The sequence below is a fragment of the Lemur catta genome, chromosome 2 (genome assembly GCF_020740605.2).
Source record: "Lemur catta isolate mLemCat1 chromosome 2, mLemCat1.pri, whole genome shotgun sequence".
Lineage (NCBI taxonomy): Eukaryota > Metazoa > Chordata > Mammalia > Primates > Lemuridae > Lemur > Lemur catta.
In genome coordinates, this window is record NC_059129.1 from 28,820,095 (window position 1) to 28,843,268 (window position 23,174).

General features: G+C 57.2%; 1 protein-coding gene across 2 annotated transcripts in view; it reads left to right on the forward strand.

Moving 5' to 3' along the window:
• CLIP2 (CAP-Gly domain containing linker protein 2) overlaps nucleotides 1–19,092 on the forward strand; it is a 66,603-nt gene extending 47,511 nt beyond the window's left edge. The window contains exons 9-17 of one of the 2 annotated variants that reach the window (XM_045543154.1): nucleotides 993–1,097; nucleotides 2,642–3,577; nucleotides 5,993–6,050; nucleotides 8,450–8,533; nucleotides 9,367–9,523; nucleotides 12,187–12,346; nucleotides 13,421–13,606; nucleotides 13,887–13,949; nucleotides 17,046–19,092. In XM_045543154.1, the coding sequence (XP_045399110.1) occupies nucleotides 993–1,097; nucleotides 2,642–3,577; nucleotides 5,993–6,050; nucleotides 8,450–8,533; nucleotides 9,367–9,523; nucleotides 12,187–12,346; nucleotides 13,421–13,606; nucleotides 13,887–13,949; nucleotides 17,046–17,057 (1,761 nt within the window). In that variant the 3' untranslated portion in view covers nucleotides 17,058–19,092. The remainder of the gene's footprint in view (nucleotides 1–992; nucleotides 1,098–2,641; nucleotides 3,578–5,992; nucleotides 6,051–8,449; nucleotides 8,534–9,366; nucleotides 9,524–12,186; nucleotides 12,347–13,420; nucleotides 13,607–13,886; nucleotides 13,950–17,045) is intronic. The other variant, XM_045543155.1, reaches the window with a different exon arrangement.
• Nucleotides 19,093–23,174: the final 4,082 nt, after the last annotated feature.

Sequence of the window (23,174 nt, forward strand, 5' to 3'; positions counted from 1 at the left end):
TTCTAGCAGGTGGTATCAGTTTATACCACCACCAATGCACCGGGTTCCAGGCTTTTATTATTGTTTTTACACATATGTGCTCCTTTGCTAAGCCCTGCCCCTTCCAGACTGCCATGCGGGTCTGCTTGAACCCTGTCTCTCCTGGAGGTTGAGGAGGAGCCCGCTGCCTCTCTCTAAGATGACCCTGGTTTCCAAACTGCCCCGGGTGCCCCAGAGTGACTGTCCTCACCCTGCCCGCCTCGCTCTGAAGATCTGTTACGGGAAACCCAAATGCCAGTCCTGACACCCTGAGAATGTTGGGCTTTGACAGCGTATGAAGTGGATATTGTGAAGCTGGGACAAAAGTGCCTTGTGCTTTCTGGAGACCAGGCGTGCTCTGCGGGGCCCAGGGGGTGGGCACCGACGGGGCCGGGCCGTGGGAGGCACAGCCCAGCCTCCACCGAGGAGGCCAGGCCAAGAGAATCATGACAGCGTGGGTACATTTTTGAAAACTTTCCGTTCCCTTGGTTCTTCCACCTTCAGCACAGGCCTGGGGAGCCAGGAATCCTGGGGTCACCTACTCATTCATCACCCTGAGGGCCTCCTATATACAGGATCCTGTGCTGGGGGTGGCAGGGACAGGCTGGGGCCCCTTCCAAGAAGCAGGCAGCGGGACCTGCAAGGGCAGAGGCTGCCGGGGGTGACAGAAGGGAACCAGGGTGCCCATTGCCACCCCCAGCAGGGGCCAGCGCGGGAGGGTTGCTGCAGCCTCACCTCTGCCCTGCACACACCCACCAGGACATGGCGAGGGTAGGCGTCAGGCCCCACCGCGCCCTCCCCAGGCTGCCTCTCTCCTGAGTGACTCCAGCTCACTGACCCGCTGTCCTCGCCTTGTTCACCGAAGATGACGCCTCCTCTCTCTTTCTCTCTCCCTCTCTCTCTTTCTCCGGCTTCCTCTCCCTGTGCCCCTGCCCGTGTCCCCACCCCCCACCGCGTCCGCCTGGGCGGAGCAGACCCAGACGCAGCTGGAGCACGCGCGCGTTGGGGAGCTGGAGCAGAGCCTGCTACTGGAGAAGGCGCAGGCCGAGCGGCTGCTCAGAGAATTAGCGGACAACAGGGTAACGCCCGGCCGCCAGCCCGTGCCCACTGCCGCCCCTCGGCTTCTCGCTTTTATTATTTACTCTGTCTTTGGCTGCTGTCCTCACGGTTTTTCTTTTGCACCCGCTCTAGGAGGGAAGTCGAGATACACACATGTGCTGATGCTCCATTGCCGAGGGATGCTTGTGGGGGATCTTTGTTCTCTGGGACTTTGCTCCCCGGCTCATGGCCCCCTTAGCTGAGACTGTCCTGTGAGACCCCGCCCCCTGCCTCATGCATTGCCACGACAAGGCTCTGGGCCACTTACGTGGGCAGGCGCAGAGACAGCCTGTTCTCGCCTCCCATCTCCCCGGCTGAGGCTCTGCAGATCCTGGCTTTTCTAGGCCAGGGCGTCTGAAACGCGGGGGCAGGAGGGGCCAGCCTGAAGGATCTGAGGCTGAGGAGGTCATGGGGGGCCTTCAGGGGGTGAGGATGTCCCCAGGGAGGGGCCTGTGTCAGCCCCAGGGTCTGGCTGTGGTAATAAGTTGGTCAGGGAGCCAAGGGACAGCTCTGCTTGGGGTGCGATTGCCCAAGTCCCTGGGTGTGGTTCCGAGTCCCCTGCTCCAGGCCCACCGTGCATGTGCTGGCACTCGCTCGCAAACAGCTGGTCAGCCCAGTGACCAGCCTGGTGGCAGTTCTCCCGTCAAGGGAGCTAAACGGGCAGCGAGCAGTGATTGGGAAAAACACCCTGTAGACAACACACGAGTGTGGAGTGGGCAGCCGTCAGTTTCTGCATGTTGGCTTCGGCATGCGGGTGGGCGTGTGCGTGCAGGCAGGTGCCTGGAGACACACAGGGCTCCGTTGGCACACGCTGGCCATTGCCCGGTGTCCGCGTGTGCTCGTGCGGTACACAACTCGTGTGCACGAAGGCTGTGTGCAGAAACCCACCCCGTCCCTGTGGATGGGGCTGGAGCCCTCCAGACAGAGAGGTTACAGGTCTTGACCCAGGGCTCACCCTCATTAAGAAACAGAAACAGGTTTACTGGACTAAAGGATACCTTCAGAAACAAAAATTTTTAAGCTTATAAAAAATTTAAAACTTGAAAATATATTGATTCCAGGTCTATGACCATTGATGTGATCAAGGTGGGTGTTGGGGGGATGGAGCCTCTGATCTCAGGATTTTCCTTTGAAAATCCGGGAGCCTCATTCTCTCCCGCCTTAGACATTAAACTGGGTGTTTCTTTGGCCACCCCGTTCGGCCAGCCCCTTGGCTGGAGACCTTTCTAGGGCAGAGTACTGCAGAATTCACCCTGCAGCCGCCACTCCTTAAAAAGTAACGTTAACTTAAAGAAAGCCGTAATCTCAAATGGGTGGTCTCTTTTAACCACTGATTTGTCCCAAGCCACCTAGGGCAGCGGGAACATCTGGCTCCCTGAATCATTGGGGTACGAGCCAGGGGAGTCTTTCTGGAAGCTGTGGTGGGACGGGCACCCTTGAGTGGTGAGACCTCCCCCCACAAACCATGGCGTCCTCCTCGCCCTCCAGCTGGCCCGCTGACCCCTCTCTCCCTCTGTCCTGGCAGCTGACCACGGTGGCTGAGAAGTCGCGGGTGCTCCAGCTGGAAGAGGAGCTGACCCTGCGCCGCAGCGAGATCGAGGAGCTGCAGCAGTGCCTGCTGCACTCGGGCCCGCCGCCCCCGGACCACCCCGACGCCGCCGAGATCCTGCGGCTGCGGGAGCGGCTGCTGTCGGCCAGCAAGGAGCACCAGCGGGAGAGCGGGCTGCTGCGGGACAAGTACGAGAAGGCCCTGAAGGCCTACCAGGCAGAGGTGGAGAAGCTCCGGGCGGCCAACGAGAAGTACGCGCAGGAGGTGGCGGACCTCAAGGACAGGGTCCAGCAGGCCACCAGCGAGAACATGGGGCTCATGGACAACTGGAAGTCCAAGCTGGACTCGCTGGCCTCAGACCACCAGAAGTCCCTGGAGGACCTCAAGGCCACCCTGAGCTCGGGCCCGGGCGCCCAGCAGAAGGAGATCGGCGAGCTGAAGGCGGTGATGGAGGGGATCAAGATGGAGCACCAGCTGGAGCTGGGCAACCTGCGGGCCAAGCACGACCTGGAGACGGCCGTGCACGTGAAGGAGAAGGAGGCCCTGCGGCAGAAGCTGCAGGAGGCCCAGGAGGAGCTGGCCGGGCTGCGGCAGCACTGGCGGGCCCAGCTGGAGGTGCAGGCCAGCCAGCACCGGCTGGAGCTGCAGGAGGCCCAGGACCAGCGCCGCGACGCCGAGCTGCGTGTGCATGAGCTGGAGAAGCTGGACGTGGAGTACCGGGGCCAGGCGCAGGCCATCGAGTTCCTCAAGGAGCAGATCTCGCTGGCCGAGAAGAAGATGCTGGACTACGAGCTGCTGCAGCGGGCGGAAGCCCAGAGCAAGCAGGAGGTGGAGAGGCTGCGGGAGAAGCTGCTGGTCGCCGAGAACAGACTGCAGGCGGTCGAGTCCCTGTGCTCGTCCCAGCACACCCACGTAGGCAGCCGCCCTCCTGCCGGTGATGGGGGCCCGGCTGGGCAGGGCCTTGGTGTTCGCCGACGTCCCCTTTCCTGTCCCCCAGGAGTGTGCCCTGGGTGACCAGGGAGAGGGCCCCTGGCTCAGAGGAGGAGCCTCCCAGACCTCTGTCAGAAGCACAGCAAGTCCCCCAGGTGGCTATGGGGACCCAAGATGGTCTGAGATGACCTGGCTGGGTCCCCCACAGAGCAGGCCTGGAGAGATGTGGCCTCAGGGCAGAGGACAGGCTTCCTCGCTGTCCCCCAGCCCAACACGCCTGCACATGTCCTGCCGTGCCAGCTCCTGGGCCTCCTGTGGCATCCGTCTCCCTCCCAGTTTCTGGGACCGCAGGCCCTGCAGCCTGGGGCTGGCCCGGATGTGGAGGGGAGCCTTCCCGTCCCTGGGGCCTCCCGTCTCCAGCAGGGGTGCTGAGCCGTGGGTGGTCCCCCTTCTGCCAGCCCTAAGGAGGCCTAGCAAAGGTGGATCAGCCCTTTCCCAGAGTGAGGGGTGCCTGGAGTGGGGTCTGGAAGGCTGGAGGAGGGTGACCCGAGAGAGGCCCTGCCACCAATACCAATTTTGCTTCAGGTCTAGAAATCCCTGAAGCGTCTTTCTAGCCCCTTTCCCTGCAGCTGAGCACACTTCTCCCCCAGCCCCTTCAAGGCGGCCGGCGCCGGGGTAGCCTGGGCCGTGTCTGCTCCAGTGGGGCCAGAAGGGGCCTTGGAGTGGCTCTGGGCACCACATCTCGTGCCAGGCCCTGCGCTACTCAGTTTCACCTCAATCCCCTGAGGTCAGTATTGGCTCCATTTCACAGGTGAGCAAACCCAGTCTCCGAGATGGAGTAACTTTCCCAGGTCCCCAGCCTGTCAGCAGCAGAGGCGTCCAGCCCCACTGCCTGCGGGGCCGATGGAGGGTGCTCAGGGTGACAGCAGTCTCCTCTTACAAGCAGGACAGCTAGAAGCGCAATGGCTTCCTGTGTACAAGGCACCCCAAGGGGGTTTTGAGGTTCCAGTTCCCCCATGTACATTTAAACCAGAATTTAGCGTGTGGGTAATGCATTTTTGGGAGTCTGAGTCTGGGGGCCCTTTTGTGTAAGAAGAGATCTACCTGCATCGGGCCTGGGGTCCCCTGTGCAGCCTGCCTGCCCCCTTCTCCCAGGGAGGGACATGTTATAGCAAGTGCCATCCCAGGTCCCGGGCTGCAGGACAAGGAAGAAACCCAAATGAGCTGGTGCGTACGGCCTGCTCACTGCTCACTGCTCACTGCTCGGGGTGGGTGGCAATGGCTGGGTCCCCATAGCAAGGGAGGTTTTGGCTGCTGTGGTTCCAGAGAGTCTGGGGGACAAGAGGCCTGGATGGCCCCCTGCCCCTCACTTGCAGGGGCTCTGGAGCCAAGGAGTGGTGGTGGCCTCAGGAAGCCCCATCGCTTGATTTTTCCACACACACTGGGGCCTCAGTCTGACCCACTGTGTCCCCCTGGATTCAGAAGTTTAATTCCAGGGACAACTGGATTTTTGATCTCATGTAGTAAATATGAGAATTAAAAAATACATTTTTTTTTAGTGCATGCTTCATCCTCGCTGCAATATATGTAAGTCACAATCCAGGGGCCTTAGTTAATCACAACTAATTGAGACTAAAACGGAGCCTGGGGCATATGAACAGAAGTATGAGGGGCAGAATAAAGGAGGTGCCTGCTCAGCCCTGTGCTGCCTCGAGCCGAAGTGTCAGACTCTAGCAGACCACAGGCTCAGGGGACAACCAGCTGGGGCAGGAGACGGCAAACTTCAGCCAAGCAGCGGCGGGGAGCCTGTTGGTTCTTTTGACTTTTCTCATGGTGCTGCTTGCCAGGCTGAATTTTCCCTTTCTTTAATCAGTCCTTTCTTCTTTGGCTTCTGGGTTTATTGTTAAAAAGAAGTGTTGGAGAAAAAGGAACTAGCATTTATTGAAGTCCCCCCCAGGAGGTGGCCCCTGGCACGCTGTGCACACACTGGCCCTCGGCAGCCCATGCTCTTTTTATGGATGGGAAACCGAGGCCAGGAGTCTTGTCCCTGGGAAACAGGGAAAGAGATTCCCAGGACGAATCTCTTAGGTGTCCCAGGGAAGGAGACATCTGCTCAACCTATTAAGTGTTTTCAGCAAAGGAAGCGGCAGGAGGGATTTATTCACCCAAAGCTGCACAGGCAGCCTTCACGGGAGCTGGGAGCAGAGCGGGGCTCCTCTGTCATTAGGGGGGTCAGGCCAAGGATATTGCACTCCCTGCCGCGGCATCGAGTCCCTGAGTCTGTCACCCAGGCCCCCTTTTGTCCGGGGGAAATGTGGAAACCGCAGGTGGGCTTGCTGGGCTGGCCGGGGCCAAGCAGGGCAGGCAGGCGTCCCCCTCACAGGGCTCTTCTTCCAGGTGATTGAGTCGAACGACATCTCCGAGGAGAAGATCAGGACGAAGGAGACTCTGGAGGGTGAGTGGCCACCGGGCCGGGTGGGCCCTGGGTTGGGAGAGGCTGGCTGGTTCTGCCTTCCAGCTGGTCACATTGTGTCCTGCATCCCCTGCCATTTGGTGGCCTCCCGTGCGCGTGCACCTGCGGGTGAGGAGGCGGCAGCTCGGCGTGGCAGGTGCTGGACATCGTGCTAAGTACTTTATTACTCGTATGGTTCAAACTTTATTTCTAAAAGCGGGTGTAAACTCCAGGTGGTCCTGAGGGCACGTGGCAAAGTGCTCCCCGTCCCTCCGGAAGGCGCGGTGTTAGCCATTTCCTACCCCCTTTCCAGAAACATTCTGTGCATGCACAATGAGGTGACACAAAGGATACTTTACCGCCCACACTTACACTGAACGAGGGGTGCTGGAGACTGTCGCCCGTCAGCAGCACGTGTTTTATGTGGTGCAGGCCGTCCCATCGTGTGGAGGGACCGTCGTGTGGTTAGCCAGTTTCCCACCGACGGTTGTCTCCAGTCCTAGTGCGGTAGAAACACGGCTGCAGCACAGCCGTGCCCTGCACTGGCTCCGCCAGCTGGACTCAGGCCGTCTGGGGTTACAAGCACGTGTCCCACAAACCTCACTAACAAAGCGTCTCATCGACTCTGTGAGATGTAAGAGGTGTCACTGATGGAACTTCAGCTCACCTTTCTCTTATGTGAATGAAGTTGAGAGGTTTTTCTCTTGCCATTTCTGCTGTGTCCTTTGCCTGTTTTTGATCTTTCTGCTGATTTTTAGCTCTTTATATATGACACTGCAAACATTTTTTCCCTTTCTGGTTTGTCTTTTGACTTTTTTTTTTCCCCCAAAGATGGGGTCTTGCTATGTTGCCCAGGCTAGAGTGCTGTGGCATCATCATAGCTCACAGCAACCTCAAACTCCTGAACTCAAGCGATCCTGCTGCCTCAGCCTCCTGTGTAGCTGAGACTACAGGCATGTGCCACCATGCCCCGCTAATATTTTTACTTTCTGTAGAGTTGAGGTCTCACTATGTTGCTCAGGCTGGTCTTGAACTCCTGGGCTCAAGTGATCCTCCCACCTTGGCCTCCCAAAGTGCTGGGATTACAGGCATGAGCCACTGCACCCAGCCTTGGCTACTCTGTTTTAAAGTTAAGATGAAATTAACGTAACAAAATCCATCATTTTAAAGTGAACAATTCAGTGGCATTTAGTACATGCACAGTGTTGTGCAGTCACCACCTGTCCAGCTCCAAAAGATCCCCATGGCCCCGGGAGACCCCGTGCCCATCACAAGTGCTTCTCTGTCCTCCCCTCCCCGAACCCAGGACAACCACTCATTTACTTTCTATCTCCCCAGCTTTGCCTGTTCTGGACATTTAACGCAAACAGAATGACACAATATGCAACCTTTTATGCCTAGCATCCCTCGCTTAGCGTAATGTTTTCACGGCCCATCCAGTGTCGTAGGTATCAGCACTGCGTTCCTTTTTATGGCCAAATAATACTCCACGGTGTGGATGGACCACGCTTTCCTGATCGCTCATCTGCTGGTGGACATGTGGGTTGTTTCTGCCTTTTGGCTGTAGTGAGCGATGCTGCCGTGCGCATGAGTGTGCACGGACCCATCACACCTGTTTTCAGTTCTTTGGGGACGTACCCAGGAGTGGAGCGCCAGGCCAGGCCGCGTGGTAACTCTGTGTCTCATTGTTTGAGGAACTGCCGAGCTCTCTTGGCTATTCTTATTTTTCTGAGTGATTTTAGAATCGGCTTATGCAATTCCACAAAAATTAAAACCTTGTCGCTATATTTATTAGCATTACATTTACAAATTAGCTTGCAGTTCGAGACCAGCCTGGTCAACAGAGCAAGATACTGTCTTTACAAAAAATTTAAAAATTAGCCGGGCGTGGTGGCGCACGCCTGTGGTCCCAGCTACTTGGGAGGCTGAGGCAGGAGGATTTCTTGAGCCCAGGAGTTAGAGGCTGCAGTGAGCTGTGATGACACCACTGCGCTCCAGCCTGGGTGACAGAGTGAGACCTTGTCTCTAAAAAAAAATTTAAAAATTTTTAATGAAAAAAAAAATAATAAAATAAAAATACCAGGCACTTTGCATACGTTCTCTCCTTCATGGCTGCTGGGAGGGCTCAGGGTTGTGTACACGTGACTGGTGACCTTGGCACCATTATTATCCCTGGGTTTCACTTGAAACTAAAGCCATGACAGGTTACTGAGACCACAGTGTCCGATCCTCTTGTTAGAGTGGGTCACCCAGAGAGACGGCTGGTGCGAGGGAGAACTTGGACCACGGAGGCCACGTGTGGCCCCGTCTCAGGGTTCCTGCCGGAGGGCCGCCCCTTGCTCGCTGGTCCACACCGTCGGCCCTGGAGCAGGGGTGCGTCTCACCTCTCCCTTCTCCCCTAGGCCTGCAGGACAAGCTGAACAAGAGGGACAAAGAGGTGACAGCCTTGACGTCCCAGACCGAGATGCTCAGGGCCCAAGTAAGTGGTAAGTCTCCCTCCCGCAGGGCAGATGCGGGGGCTTTCATGGGGGGCCGTGCCAGGCCAGCGTGGAGTGGGTCAGCGCCTGGGCCAGGTCACCTGCATGGGACATGCAGCTGGTGGCTATGAGTGGGAGAGTAGCCGCCCCCACACAGCCCATTGTATAATCGGGGCCCCAGCCGGCTTCTGTCCCAGGGCCAGCTGTGTGTGCCCCATAACCTGAAATTCCATCACGGGCGCCCTCTTTCTGGTCTTGACGACCTCCTGGTTTCTCATAGGCCACCTTGTTACAGTCCCTCTGCCCCAGCCCTGGAAGAAACCCCAGGGCTGATTTCAGAATCAGGGGGAAGGATGCTGGGCGCAGCCGAGGGCAAGACACGAGGAGGGGAGCCGGGGGAGAGGCAGGGGTCTGGACTTGTGACACCGTGACAAGAAGGCCAGCGGTGGCGTCCCTGAGACGGCCCCTCCTGGGACGTGCCCCCACCCACTCTGTCCAGCCCCTCTACATTCACGTGGCACAATCGGTCCCGACAGAGGTCAGTGGACCTCACACTGCTCTGAGGCCAAGGAGAAGACGTGGCTTTCCCTTGTTGGGACAACGGTGTAAACGTCACGTCCTCCAGGAATGGGACCGCTCCCCACACGGTGGGCCTCGCTGCCGTGCTGGGGGGCTCGCTCTGCTCTTGCAGCTGTTCTCTTGGGCCCCCTGCTGCCTGCCTCTGGGTGGGACAGAGGCCTGTAAAGCTTTTAAAACTACACAGCAGAATAGGTCGCTGTCATCCCCCAGGAGAATCAAACATTCCCAACCCTCTTCCTCCCGCCCCTGCCCGCCCACCCCAGCGCTGGAGAGCAAGTGCAAGTCGGGAGAGAAGAAGGTGGACGCCCTCCTCAAGGAGAAGCGGCGCCTGGAGGCCGAGCTGGAGGCCGTGTCCCGGAAGACCCACGACGCCTCGGGCCAGCTGGTGCTCCTCAGCCAGGAGCTGCTGCGGAAGGAGCGGTGAGTCGCTGCGGGGCCTGCTGCGCCTGACCTTAGCCTGCGTTCCCCCGGGGCAGAGGGACGCACGGTGGGACAGGTGGCTGGTCACCAGGGGTCACCATGCTGTCCTCTTTCAAGCTCCAAGGAAGCGTCTGAAGCCTCGGCATGGGTCTCCCGGCCAAGCTCGCAGGAAAGAGTAATGCTCCCTGAACTTTTTGGTCTCAGGGTCTCCTTCAAACTCTTAAAAATTACTGAGGGTCCCCAGAGAGCTTCCATTTGTTTATTCTACATTTGCCATATTAGAAGTTAAAACCAGCACTCTGGGAGGCCGAGGCGGGAGGATGGCTCGAGCTCAGGAGTTCGAGACCAGCCTGAGCAAGAGCAAGACCTCTCACTACAAAAAAACAGAAAAATTAGCCAGGTGTCGTGGAATGTGCCTACTGTCCCAGCTACTTGGGAGGCTGAGGCAGGAGGGTCGCTTGGGCCCAGGAGTTTGAGATGGCACTGCACTCTAACCGGCTTGACAGAGTGACTCGAATGACTCAAAAAAAAAAAAAAGAAATTAAAACTGAGAAATTTCAAGATATTTATTAATCCATTTAAAAACAATAAGCCAATCACATGTAATGTGAATAATAATGTGATAAAAAGTAACTGTTTTCCAAAACACAAACTATTTAGCCCGAAGAGCAGCATTGTTTTACATTTTTGCAAATTTCTTGAATGTTGAGTTAATGGAAGATAGCTGGACTCTTGTTGGTGTCTTCTGCATTGAGCGTTTGCGAGCTGTCGTTCTGGTTGAAGTGTGTTATGAAAATGTGACCTTACGTGGATATGTAGCTGGAAAAGGGAGGAGTATATTAATATCCTTTTCAGATAATTGTTGGTATGTCATGTCACCCCAGGAAAAACCCATGGTACGCTCAAGAGAAATGACAACGAAAATAGTTTTTTTATTATTATTATGAAAATAGTTTTGACCCATGGACTCCTGAAAAGGTCATGGGGACCTGTGGGGGTTCCCCAGACCACACTTTGAGAACCGCTGGGCTATGTACGGCCCATAGACGTGGCTCGTGTGATCCATAGGAGGCTTAAAAAATGAGACTAGTGTTCAAAAACCAGAAAATGTCCCATAAAATCCAGATTTCTCCAGATTCCTTTAAAAAATTGGAAGATCTGACAACACTGGGCTGACTTCTGGCAAGGCAGCCACCAGCCATTGCTGGGGCACCCCTGCCCCCTTGGGGTCTCCCCAGTTCCCCAGCCCCTTCATTGTTTTTCTCATGCCCACTTTATGGGCGTGGTTCCCAGCCCTGTGGGCTTCGTGCTGCAGGCCCTGCGCTAGAGGAATCTCTGAAGCACAGGCACGCGCTTGTGAGGGAAACGCTGCCTCCTCCCCTGCCCTCCTGTACAGGTTGGGAATGTCTCTGCCAGATTTGCTTCTAATCTAGCACCTCTCTAGAAAATGCCGCCCTGCCCGGGAAGGGGTTTAAACAGATGTGACAAGGCAACTGGGGAACATTCCAGAGCAACAACGCCCTCTGTAGACGCTGCCTTCTCCAGCACAAGGAACCATCAGGGCTCCTCTGCCTTCTCGCTCCCGTCCAGTCTCCCGTCCTAAGTGGAGATTTTATTCTCGGTGCTCGAGCCGGTCTCACCTTCCCCCAGGAATCTCTCTGCACGGTCCTGGCCATAGCGATGCCCCTTCCCCTGAGTCCCAGTAGGATTCACTGGCGGTTTTGGTCTTCCATCAGCTGTCTGGATTTTTCTCCTTATGCTCAGCGACATTTCCATTTCCGCTCTCCTAGCGCCTGGCCTTGGGCCGTCTCCCTGCTGTCAGCAGGCTCATTGCTTCTTTCAGCTCTGTCACTGTGTGATTCCCCCCTTCTGGAATACCTTCCTCTTTTTGGTCATTTCATTAAGTTCAGTCCATTCTTCCAGGCTTAGCTCATAGTCCACCTCCTCCTTGAAGCCTTCCTTGATTGTTGTAGGCCACAGGGGGCTCCTCCACATTCCTGAGGTGCTTAGGATGGAAGTGGGAGCTCAGCTAGAAATGCTTTGGCAACAATAACGTCATATCCATCAAGCAGCAGATTAAACTAGTAGAGATTTCCTTTCCTCAGGTGACAAGAAATCTGGAGGAAGCTGTGATTGGCACTTGGTTCAGTGGCTCAAGGTCTCAGTGCCAACACCCATGTGGTTCTCCTTGCCACTCCTCCATGGTTGCAAGGTGGCTGCTGAAGCTCCAGCCATCACATTCGTAACAGGAAGGAAGAGGAAAGGGAAGGGGACGGTGCCAGCAGATTTCTACTGCTGGCAACTACCCATGGCCACCTAGTAAGGGAGTTTTCCCCTCTATGGGAGTGGATGCAGGTACCTCTTAGGTGAATATTTTTATTTGTTTGGTTTTTTAATTTTTTAATTAAATGTATTCTCTTTTTAAAAAAAAACTTGAAAAACTTTTAGGAAAAGCCAAGTCCTCTGGACTGTCCCATTCCCAAATCCTGGCCTCTCTTGGGCTGTGGTCAGATTGTTTCCACATGGCCCTCGTGGCACAGGTGCTAATGCCAGTGTCCCCCGCAGGGTGGTCGGTCTCTAGGTCCGTGGCACACTGCTGGGGTGTGGGAGCTGGGGCAGGGGCTGACTGTGGCTGTTCTGTTCTCCTGCCCCCCACCCCCCAGGAGCCTGAACGAACTGCGAGTCTTGCTGCTGGAAGCCAATCGGCACTCCCCAGGGCCCGAGAGGGACCTGAGCCGTGAGGTGCACAAGGCTGAGTGGCGGATCAAGGAGCAGAAGCTCAAGGATGACATCCGGGGCCTGCGAGAAAAGCTGACGGGGCTGGTACGCAGGGGATGGGCGGCCTGGGGGCGGGGGTGCCAGGGCAGGGCTGGGGCTGTCCTGCTGTCAGGCCATGGAGACTGGTGACCTCCTGGGGTGACCCCATGGACAGCCAAGGTCAGCAATGTGGCAGGTGGAAGGGCCCTGGGCAGCCCCTTTTGCAGATGTCGTGGCCGGCTGTGTGGCAGTCCGTGGGGTGCAGCTGGGGGCAGGCCCCCGGCCCTCAGGGTTCGGGGCTAAGGGGCATCACTCTGGCTGCTCACGCAGACTGTAGGTGTGGTGTCACTGGGCCCAGCCGCCCTGCCGGCCTTCAAGTCCCGGCATGTCTGGCCACAGGGGTTTGGTTCCTGCACCCTCCGTGGTCTTCATGGCTCTGTGATCTGAGAATGACTCAGGAGAAGACTTGGCCTTGGGGCTGGCGGGGACTGGGAGTTCTGAACCGCCGGGGCTTTCCAGAGCCACGTGGGAGGCGGGCAGTTCTGGGCTCAGCCTCCTCCCCATGGGGCACAGGTTGGTCAAGTTTATGTGCTCATCCCGCGCCCCCAGGGCAGCCTCTCATCTCCCTGTGCTGTGCCCAGCGCCACGGGGAACTGGGAGGGCATGGTGGGTATGTCGAACCACCCAAGGGGAGGAAGGGTGTGTGAGGAGGGGCTTGGCTAGAGGGTCAGGCGGGCACGACCGGGCAGCACTGGGGTGGGGGGGGCTGGGTTCGAGTGGGGCGGGGAGGAGGTGGCCGCCTGGGCAGGTGCAGCTCTGGGTGCCCTGGTGGGAAGACACCCCTATAGGACACTGGGGGGCGATGTAAGAAGGACAGAGGGGAGGGGCCTGGGTTTCGGGACCTGGAGATGATGGAGCGTCTGGCAGAGCCTGGGAGTTCAGGGCAGGGGACCTGCAGGGAGGGAGAGAGGCCGAGGGACATCCGGTGATGCCCAGGCCTGGCCCCGGAGATGCAGTAGGGCTGGACTTTCCTGCCTAGAGGTAAGACCCCCCAGCACACACATCACACGCATGCTCTCACACACGTATGTGCACATGCATGTGTGCACACGCGCTCTTCCGCTCTCCTGCCGCCTCCAGGACAGAGAGAAGTCCCTGTCGGACCAGAGGCGCTACTCCCTCATCGACCCGTCCTCGGCGCCCGAGCTCCTGCGGCTGCAGCACCAGCTGATGAGCACGGAGGACACGCTGCGGGATGCGCTGGACCAGGCCCAGCAGGTGGAGAAGCTCATGGAGGCCATGAGGAGCTGCCCCGACAAGGCCCAGGTGAGCCCCTGCCCGGCCGGGTGACCAGGAGGCAGCCGTGGAACAGTGTCCCCGGAGAGCCCCGGGCTGAAGGGAGCGGGGAGGAGGCCAGGGGGTCACGGCTGTACCCTGAGGAGCTCAGACTGAGAGGCGTCCTGGGGGGTCCCGGGAGCCCCAGCCTGCACAGGTTGGGGTTTGGAGCCCAAGCCTGTCCCACCGGGGAGACCTCGCCATCTAGTGGGAGAACCAGGAACTGCTGCCTGGTGCACCTCGCTCAGCGTCTTCCTGCCGGCTTTTCCAGACCATCGGCAATTCCGGTTCTGCAAACGGCATCCACCAGCAAGAGGAAGCTCACAAACCGGCGGTAAGGGGCGCCCTGGCCTCCCCAGGCCCTCCCGTGCAGGCACCCCTCTGGGGAAAGCCCTGAAAAGTCGCTGAAACCGCAGACAAGGCTGTATTGCGTGAGAAGCTTTACAGTGGGGCCGCGGAGGAGGGGGCTGGGCGGCCAGACCCGATCCGGCTTCCATCCGCCGTGGGGGCCTCGTTACCTCCCTTCTTAAAATACCTGCTTGTCATAGAGCATGACGTGCCTGTCTGAGTCCGCTTGGTGCTGCTGTGAAGGAATACCTGGGGCTGGGTAATTTAAAAGAAAAGAAGTTTATTTAGCTCTTGGTTGTGCTGGCTGGAAGGTTCAAGGTTGGGCGTCCGGCGAGGGCCTCCAGAAGCTTCCACCACGGCAGAAGGCAAAGGGGGTCAGCCGCGTGCAGAGATCACGTGGAGAGAGAGGAAGGGGGGAGGGGCCGGGCTCTTTTTAACAACCAGCTCTCGAGGTGACTAATAAGAGCAAGAACTCACTCAGCTAGCCAAACTGTAGCAATGCCAACGTGGACACTTCTAGAAAAAAATCCAAACACATATGAAGAAGAAATGCTCACCAGTGGCCCTTCTGCTCAGAAACGGCCTGGCCTGGGGACGCTGGTGTCCTCTAAGCAGTCTGCTTCCTGGACTTCCCCAGGCGCGTGTGTGTGGGCGTGTGTGGGTGTCTGTACTCACTAAAATGGATTCGTGGCCCCCACGTCGGCACTGTCCGCACTTCCGTGGTCATTCGCACCCGGGCGCAGAGCGGCAAAGATCTGAGCTGCCCGGTGCGCGCTCTGCCTCCTTGTCTCAGCTCTCACGCTGTGAACAAGCATCCTCTTCACCGTGTGTGCGGTGCCACGTTTTCATGTTTCTGTGCTTTTTGTGGGTGATCTCGCTGTTGCACGTGGCCCTGAAGCACAGCTCGGAAGTGCGGTCCAGCGTCCGTCCGCACGGGCCGGCCGTCGCGTGCCTTGCGGAGGAAACGCGGGCGCTAGCTGAGCTCTGCCCAGGCCGGGGCTGCAGTGCCGCAGGCCGGAGTCCGGTGTTGATGAATCCGCTAGAGACACCAAACGGGTGGCTTTGAACAGAAGTACGCGTAACACAAGGCTGCGTTTTGATCGGTTGGTGAACGTGTGATTAGAGGCCCGCGAGACCCTAACCCTGTATTTGCACTGGAAGCAACGGGTCAGTGTTCCGTGATGCGGTGCTCATGGTGACTCTAGAATATAACCACTGCAGATGACAAGAATCATTATTATAGCTGTGTATTTGTACATATCTGGGCGTATGTATTCACTTTTTATTTAGAAATCATTTCAAACGTGCAAACTAGAATGAAAGCAGCGTGTAGAACATTGTGTGGTGTATACCATTGACCGCATACCATATTGTTAATATGTTGTCGTTACCCTTTGCTCTCTCTGTGTGGATGTGTGTGCAACACAATTTTTCTGAACCATTTCAGTATAATTGCACGTGTCACGGCCCTAAACACTTCAGTCCCTATTTCCTGAGGGAAGGATAGTAGTTACCACCCTCAGTAAGTGTAACGTCGATACGAGGTTCGCATCTAATCGACTCTCCAAACTCCAGTGTTTTCGGTTTGCCCAATAGTGTCTCCGGGGCTCTTTTTTCCGAGTGCAGGATCCAGTCTAGCGTTGAGTCGTCTTATCGTATCCAGTCCTTGTGTCTCTTTAGTCTTGTTTGGTCTGGAACGTTTCCTCCGCTTCTCTTTGATTTTTATGACACTGACTTTTTTGTCCAAGATAATCAAGTTTTATTAAGTCAGCACATTTAAAAGGTATGTCATGGGGTGGAGACAAAGGCAGAGGCGTTAAAATATATACATATATAGGCTGGACACGGTGGCTCACGGCTGTAATCCTAGCACTCTGGGAGGCCAAGGTGGGTGGATTGTTTGAGCTCAGGAGTTCGAGACCAGCCTGAGCAAGAGTGAGACCCTGTCTCTACTAAAAATAGAAAGAAATTATATGGACAACTAAAAAAAACCATATATATATATACACATATATATATAGAAAAAATTAGCCAGGCATGGTGGCGCATACCTGTAGTCCTAGCTACTTGGGAGACTGAGGCAGGAGGATCGCTTGAGCCCAGGTGTTTGAGGTTGCTGTGAGCTAGGCTGACGCCACGGCACTCTAGCCTGAGCAACAGAATGAGACTCTGTCTCAAAAAAAAAAATATATATATATATATACACATACACACACATATATAAACAAGTACCTCTGGATGTCACCAGGACCAAAATCACCACTTGCAGACCTGTCTCAAGTGCAGGGAGACATGAACACCTACCAGATCCAATTAACTAGGCTGGGGGTGGGGGAGTGGATGACCACTCGAGACAGTATAATTGGGCCTGGGAGTGGAGGTAAACAGTCACCTATCCAGAACTCATAATCCAGTTGGTGATGAGGAAGCCATATGATTCAGACATAAAGGCAGGAAAATAATGTCACTCCCAAACTGCACAAGTGAACCACAGACGCTGGCCAAGGGGCTGTGACCACATACTCTGATCCCGGAACTCAGGGACAGAGTATTGTTCCCCCATGGTGCAGGGGCAGGTGAAGAATCGCCCCTGTTCTGGGACTGCGAAGCAAGTGCCCCAAGACGCAGCCCTGAGCGGGTCAGCGCCGCCCCCAGGCCAGGCCTTACTGAGGTCAGGAGCGGAGACAGCCCCAAAGCGCCCTCAGAAGCCCCCTCAGTCTCAGCCAGAGCCGCCTGTACTCCCTATACTGTGTCCCCAACCCACGCCCTCCCCTATGTGACGTGGGCGGTGGCTCCGGTCCAGCTCCATCCGTCGCCAGTGCTAGCTGGGTGGGACTGAGACTCCGTGAACCAGGGAGATGCCATCCAAGGTGGGGAAGCGAGTCAGTTCACCATCTTCTGGGGCTGGAATGTTTGACCCGGGGAGGAAGAAAGCGGTGGGGGGGGGGTCAGCCTTGAGCCCCCACCCCCAGGGGCTGGCCTGACCCCTGGGGCGGGTGCCACGGCCTGAGCCCTGGCAGCCCTGTGACTGTTCCCCAAGGCTCTTGGGGACACTTGCTGACCAAGCCCTTGCTCTCTCTAGGACAAGCACTGACCCCGCAGGACACCGTGGATCGGCCCAGTCCACACCGGAGCCCCAGCCAGCTGCCCGGCGATGCCCCCTCCAGGCAGGGGCCAGGACTGTCACTTTGGAGACAAGACAGTGTTTGTAACAATGATGTACTTGCCACCTCGGAAAATCCCCCGCCCCAAACCCCCTGCCGGACCAGGAAGCTTCCTGAAGCGTGGCCTTCTACAGAGAGCGGTGCAGCCCTGGCCCGGCCCGGGGCCTTCAGCCCGGACACGCGGCAGCTTCCGGAGTCTGTGTGGGGAGGCGGAGGTGGTCCAGGCAGGCCCCTCCGCCCAGAAGCAGCTGCCCTGAGGACCGTCTTGGTGCCCTGGGCGCTTCCCTGGCCTCCCCTTCCTCCCCTCCCCCCCAGGTTCCCTTCAGACCCCAGAGGGGCGGGGGAGGCCCAGCTTCCCTGCTGGCCCCAGGAGGGAGGTCCCGTCGTTGGGAGCCAGGGGGGGCCCCTTCTCTGCGGCCCCTTCCTGGCCAAGGCAGTCCCCAGGGCTTCTTGTCCCCACATACTGAGCCTTTTTTGAACAGTGGTACCAGTTCCCCTCAGCCTGTCTGCCCAGCCAGGCCCCCAGGTTCAAGGTGTCGGGGGCAGGGGGACAGGGTCTTTCTTGCCCCACTCTGACACCAACACGCTCACACCGCCAGGCTGCTGGCAGAGGTGTTCAGAGGCCGGGAGCCACAGTCACGGGAAGTCTGGAAGCCCCTCCCTCACCCCCACCGTGACGCTGGGCCAGCCTGGCTTGCAGCTGGGGCGGGGGCAGCCACAGTGGGTCCAGAGTGCAGGCTCGGCATGTTCTGACAACCATCAGTGATATGGTGTCCTCTGGGCTGGCTGGTGTTCCAAAATTGGGCCTCCCACCTGCAGGTACACCGCTACAGGCCCTGGAGTCCACACCCCATTCTCTCTCTCTCACACACACACACACACACACACACACACACACACACACACACACACACACGCACGCTATCTCTCAGAGGGACCACGTGCACACGTGGCCATGTGGGTGGTGGCATTTGCAGTTAACCGCACTGAGGCCACGTGCATACACTCGGGTTCCAGGACTAAGGCCCAGGCCCGGGAGGGCTGTGCCCACAGATGCTACAAACATTCCCGCAACCTGGACGTGCACAGACGTGCCCAGGACACGCAGCCAAGCTGTCAGGGATGTGTGTGCCTCACACACGCATCAGAACACGCACATTCCAACAGCCCCTCCGTGGAGCTGCTCACGCCTGTGTCCTGCAGCCGGGGAAGGGACCGTAGGGCTGTTGGGGGTGAGGAAATCCGGCGGCCTCCCTGTCTTCCCCTCACGCCTGCTTCAGGCCTGTGGCCGAGCGCCCCGCAGCTCTCCTCTGAGGACCACCGGTGGTTTATTGCCTTGTCCCTCGGCGTCGGTGCCCAGGAGCTCAGGGAGTTTCCACGTGAGGCCTCCCCTGCCGGGGCCTAGAGGGAGAAGGCTGGTGCCCCATTCTGGCTTTGCCGTAGTGCACGGGTCGGGGGCACTGTTCACAGGAACACCCCGGGTCACCTGTGAGTGCTGCCAGGTATGGGCAGGTGGCACACACGTTCTCGCCCAGACGCAGCCCATCTGGGGGGCAGCAGGCCCCGCTGGCCCCCTTCCCTCTCCCTGTTGGCTTTCGGTAGCTGTCGCATGCACTTCTATTAACAGCAGCCTAGAGACGATGCTTTAGTGGCCTAACCCAGAGTCAAAAACTGCTCTTTCCAGCAAAGTCCAGCAGCTCTGCCTCACCCGCAGGAGGCGCTGATTAGTCTACTAACAGCCAAAGGCCCCCCCGCAGGGCATTGGGAGGGGCGAGCCCCTGGGCGTGGCCTCGCAGGTGACAGGTGTCCTAGAAGCGGTTTCCTTGAACATCTGCCTGCCGGGGTGGCCGCCCAGGCGTGGCTCAGCCATGCCCCCCAAGTCCCTCCCGCTCCCCTCCCCTCCCCACAGTGGAATTGTTGAAGTGTGGCGAGTCTGTGCTCGGGACAATAAAGCTTGTGACTGAGGTCCAGGACCCCTGCAGTCATCTGGTCTCTCCGTGGGCACCTCGGGCTCCCGGCCTCTCCCAGGTCTTGGGCTCCTGGTGCCAGGAGGTGGCCCCTCATCTGCTCTCTGCTGCCAGCTAATTCCTGCTCAGGTGCGGACGGACGGCGGAGGAGGGGCTGGAGGTGAAGGAGTCCTGGGGCTGAGATGTCCTGTCCCAGGAGAGGAGCCTTAGCAAGGGTGGCAGGGACCCACGGCAGCGAGGGCAGGCCCAGAGGGCGCACCCCGAGTTTGCATTCAGATCTGATTGTGAGAAAGACAACGAAAACAGTCACGGGTCAGCAGCACACGTTCGATGAGTCCGACGAGAACATTTCCAGCTGCAGTGGGCGAACCCTGTTCCCTGCAGCCACCTTTCTGCGGTCAGACAACGGCGCAAGCGCCACCAGCTTCGCGGTCGAACGGGCTCTGCGATGGGGCTGCCTCCCTGGGAGACCCAGCGAGACCCTTGAGATGGGCAGTTGCGTGTGCCCTGTCTCCGGAGCTGTGTGAGCAGCGTCTGGGAGGGGACGGTGGGACAGTCCCGGGGAGAGAGTTGAAGGGAGGGGCTACAGGGACCCACAAGAGACGCTGGGGAGCCATTACTGCCCCAAGGGGCGAAGCGAAGCAGCTGTCACTGGAACCAGGCAAGAGCGGCAGCTGGGGGACAGGCCGCCAGCAGGCAGGTGGTGCGGCCCAGTAGGGAAGAGCTGGGGGAGCAAACACCCGACCCCTCTCTTCCCACCGCGTCCTGCCGGGCCCTCCTGCTGGCTGAGCCCAGGTAGAGGGCACAGAGCGGATCTGGGGTGTGAACGGACCCGGGATAGATTCAGCAGCACCCTATTCTCTGGGCTTCTGCTGCTCGGAATATAAATGGTCTCCATCCTTCCAGAACTCACCAGCCCAGCATTTTGAAAGTCACAGAGCTGCAAACAGGAGCCTTTCCTGTCAAGAGTTAGCCCCCGCCCCTGTGACCTGTGGTCCCTTGCCCTGGACCAGAGGTGTGGGGTTGGCTGAGTCACCCAGACCGGTGGGTGGTGACTGAGGGTGCTCAGCATGTCACCCTCCCTGGGGTAGAGCATTTCCTCACCCCTTTGACCTTCAGTGGGGACTCCATGCCAGGGATGTGGGGTCAGAGAAGAGCGAGGTCCCCACTCATGCATGCCCGGCTCCAGTTGGCGTAACCGTATTGATGTTGACAGCCCTGGTGCGGGCAGGGAGGCCGAGAGGAGCAGGCAGGACTGTCGGGGCCTGGGGGGGGGGGCTGGTGCACCTGCGGGACCTGGGGGCAAGGCTTACCTGTTGTCCCAGGTCTGGCATCCTGAGCCCTCGTCTGCCCAGGGCCTGAAATTTAGGATGGAGGAAAGGAAGCTGGAAGAGGATGGGGGTGATAGATTCACAGAGAGCTCCTGCCCTCAGGGGGCTCATAGCCTCAAGGGCTGGAAGACCCCCCATGTGGGGGGAATGGGGACAGTGTGTGCAGTCGGGGGGCTGGAGGGCAGCACGGACCCTTCAGAGGCTGCAGCCGTGGAGGGATGGGGTGGGCTCTCTGACAGCACCGCCCTGGACATCCTTGGGGTCCAGCCCAGCCCGCCACCCTCTGGCTCATGGGCTCATCCACTCCCCTGAGCCTCAGTTTCCCGTGTGTGCCTCTTGAGGTGCTAGATTTCATTATTTAAAATTTCCTCATGATACAGTTTCTCCTGATTTGCCAGATGAAATATGCATGCTTCAAAGCACATAGCTACACTTGAAGGAAAGCACAGGAAACCCCCAAGGGCCGGAAACAAAGAAGATCCAAAACCCGACTGTGAACTGACACTCAAGCCACCACTGCCCGGGGGCATCTGCTGGTGTCGGAAACCTCAAGGCTTAGGATGTAACAGCCACAAGGGAGCTCAGAGAACAAGGGCTGGCAAAGTGGAAAATTGGAACCAAGACGCCTGCAAAGTCAGAGACGACAGAGCCACAACCTCCTTAGAAGTGTGGGCTAGAAACTCTTTGTCCTGGCAAACGGAGGGGACAAGGAAGCTTGTGTCTTGGCCCAGACTCTGAGTGTTGGGGCGGGTGGAGTCACAGGAGAATGTCTAACAACAAAACTCTCCAGAAAGATTGGAGTTTGAATTTGTATCATTGGGGTGGTTCAGGACATGCTAAGCCAAGAAATTACAGCACTCCCGGGACAGAGTGCCCGGCAGAAGCAAATGCAATTCTGCTCTGACGGAGGGACTGTCACTGTGTCACTGCAATCCAAATTTTAAAAATAAACAAAGCCAAAGCCAACAAAACCCAGTAGAAAAAGAACTTCAGAGGCTGGAATTGTAGGATACCACACACGGAGCACATACCTTTACATTTTAAAAAAATATGACTGAATCAAAAACAGGAGCAAGGAAGGTCAAACTATCAAAAAAGACCAGACTGGTTTGAAAAGATCTAACTAGATTGTCCAGCAATGAAAAATCTTATCACTGAAATTAAAATTTCAGTAGCTTTTTTAAACAAGAGATTAGACAAAGCTGATGGGGGAATTGGAGAACTAGAAGGTAGATCTGAAGAAATTACCCAGAGATGGAAAATGTAAAACACCAGTTAATAATCTAGACTATGAGCTCTACAGGGAGCTCACATATGCCAAATGCCTAGAATTGTGTCTGGAGTAGTGCTTGACAAATATTTGTGGAATAAATAAGAGACAATGAAAATAAAAAGTCTGGCTGGGCATGGTGGCTCACGCCTGTAATCCTAGCACTCTGGGAGGTCGAGGCAAGAGGATCGCTTGAGGTCAGGAGATCGAGACCAGCCTGAGCAAGAGCAAGACCCCATCTCTACCAAAAATAGAAAAATTAGCCAGGTGTGGTGGCGGCACCCGTAGTCCCAGCTACTTGGGAGGCTGAGGCAGAAGGATCTCTTGAGCCCAGGAGTCTGAGGTTGCAGTGAGCTGTGATGATGCCACTGCACTCTAGCCTGGGTGACAGAGCAAGACTGTCTCAAAAATTAAAAAAAAGAGCGAAAATAAAAAGTCTAATATATGTCTAACTGGGTTCCTAAAGAAAATAGAATTGAAGAAAAGCATTATTTAAAGAGAAACCAGCTGAGACTTGATGGAAGATATGAATGTGAAGTACATTATAAATAAGAAATCCACACCTAGGCGCATTATATGAAATAGGCAGAATGCCAAAGACAAAGATCCAAGCAGGACTCATGGGGTATAATCATAACAACTTTATTTTTGTCTCCCGATTTGTCCTTACACCTCTTCAGGTGGGGGTGGTCTTGCCCCTCGCACTGGGAGGAAAGCGTGGGCAGGCCCCCCACCTCGCCAGGCACTCAAAGGTAGGAGAACACCGAGGTCACGTCAATTGCAGACACAGCCTCAATGCAGGACTTAAAATCCTAGGTGCCAGGAAGGCACCGCAAGCTCTGCAAGGGGCCTTAGTTCCCAGACAGCAACCCCACTCTCGCCTGGAAGATGGGATTCACCGCACAGCTATCCCCAAACCAGCGACTGGCGGGAATTTTGCCCCCTAGGGGACATTTGCAAGTGTCTGGGGACATTTTTGGTGGTCACAACGGGGGCCTGCCACTGGCATGTATTGAGTCAAGACCGAGGATGCTGCCAAGTTCTTGACAATGCACGGGACGGCCCCAGGACAAAGAAGCATCTGGCCCAAACCTCAGACGCTGCCCCAAAGCATCCTCCCCTGCGATTTTCTTCTCATCAGCACCGGCCGCGGCTCCAGCTGGGCAAACTGCCTGAGGCTGCCCTGGACATTGTGCTCAGTGGCTGAGACCCAGGTTCACCTCTGACTTGGGCACTGAGCAGCCGGGCAGGGCCCTTCCCTCCTCGGCCTCAGTTTCCTCATCTGTACAGTGGGAGCATAGTCCCCAGACATGGCGGGTTTCAGAGGGAAATGCTGGGATTCGTGAGTTGGGCAGGGGTGGGGGGATCACCCTTCTTGGGGTCACTCCTGGGACGGGGCCTGGGGGCACCTGGGTCCTGCTTTGGGAGGAAGACGAGATAGGACTTGGAGCAGCAGGGTCTGGGGTGGGGGTTGAGCCA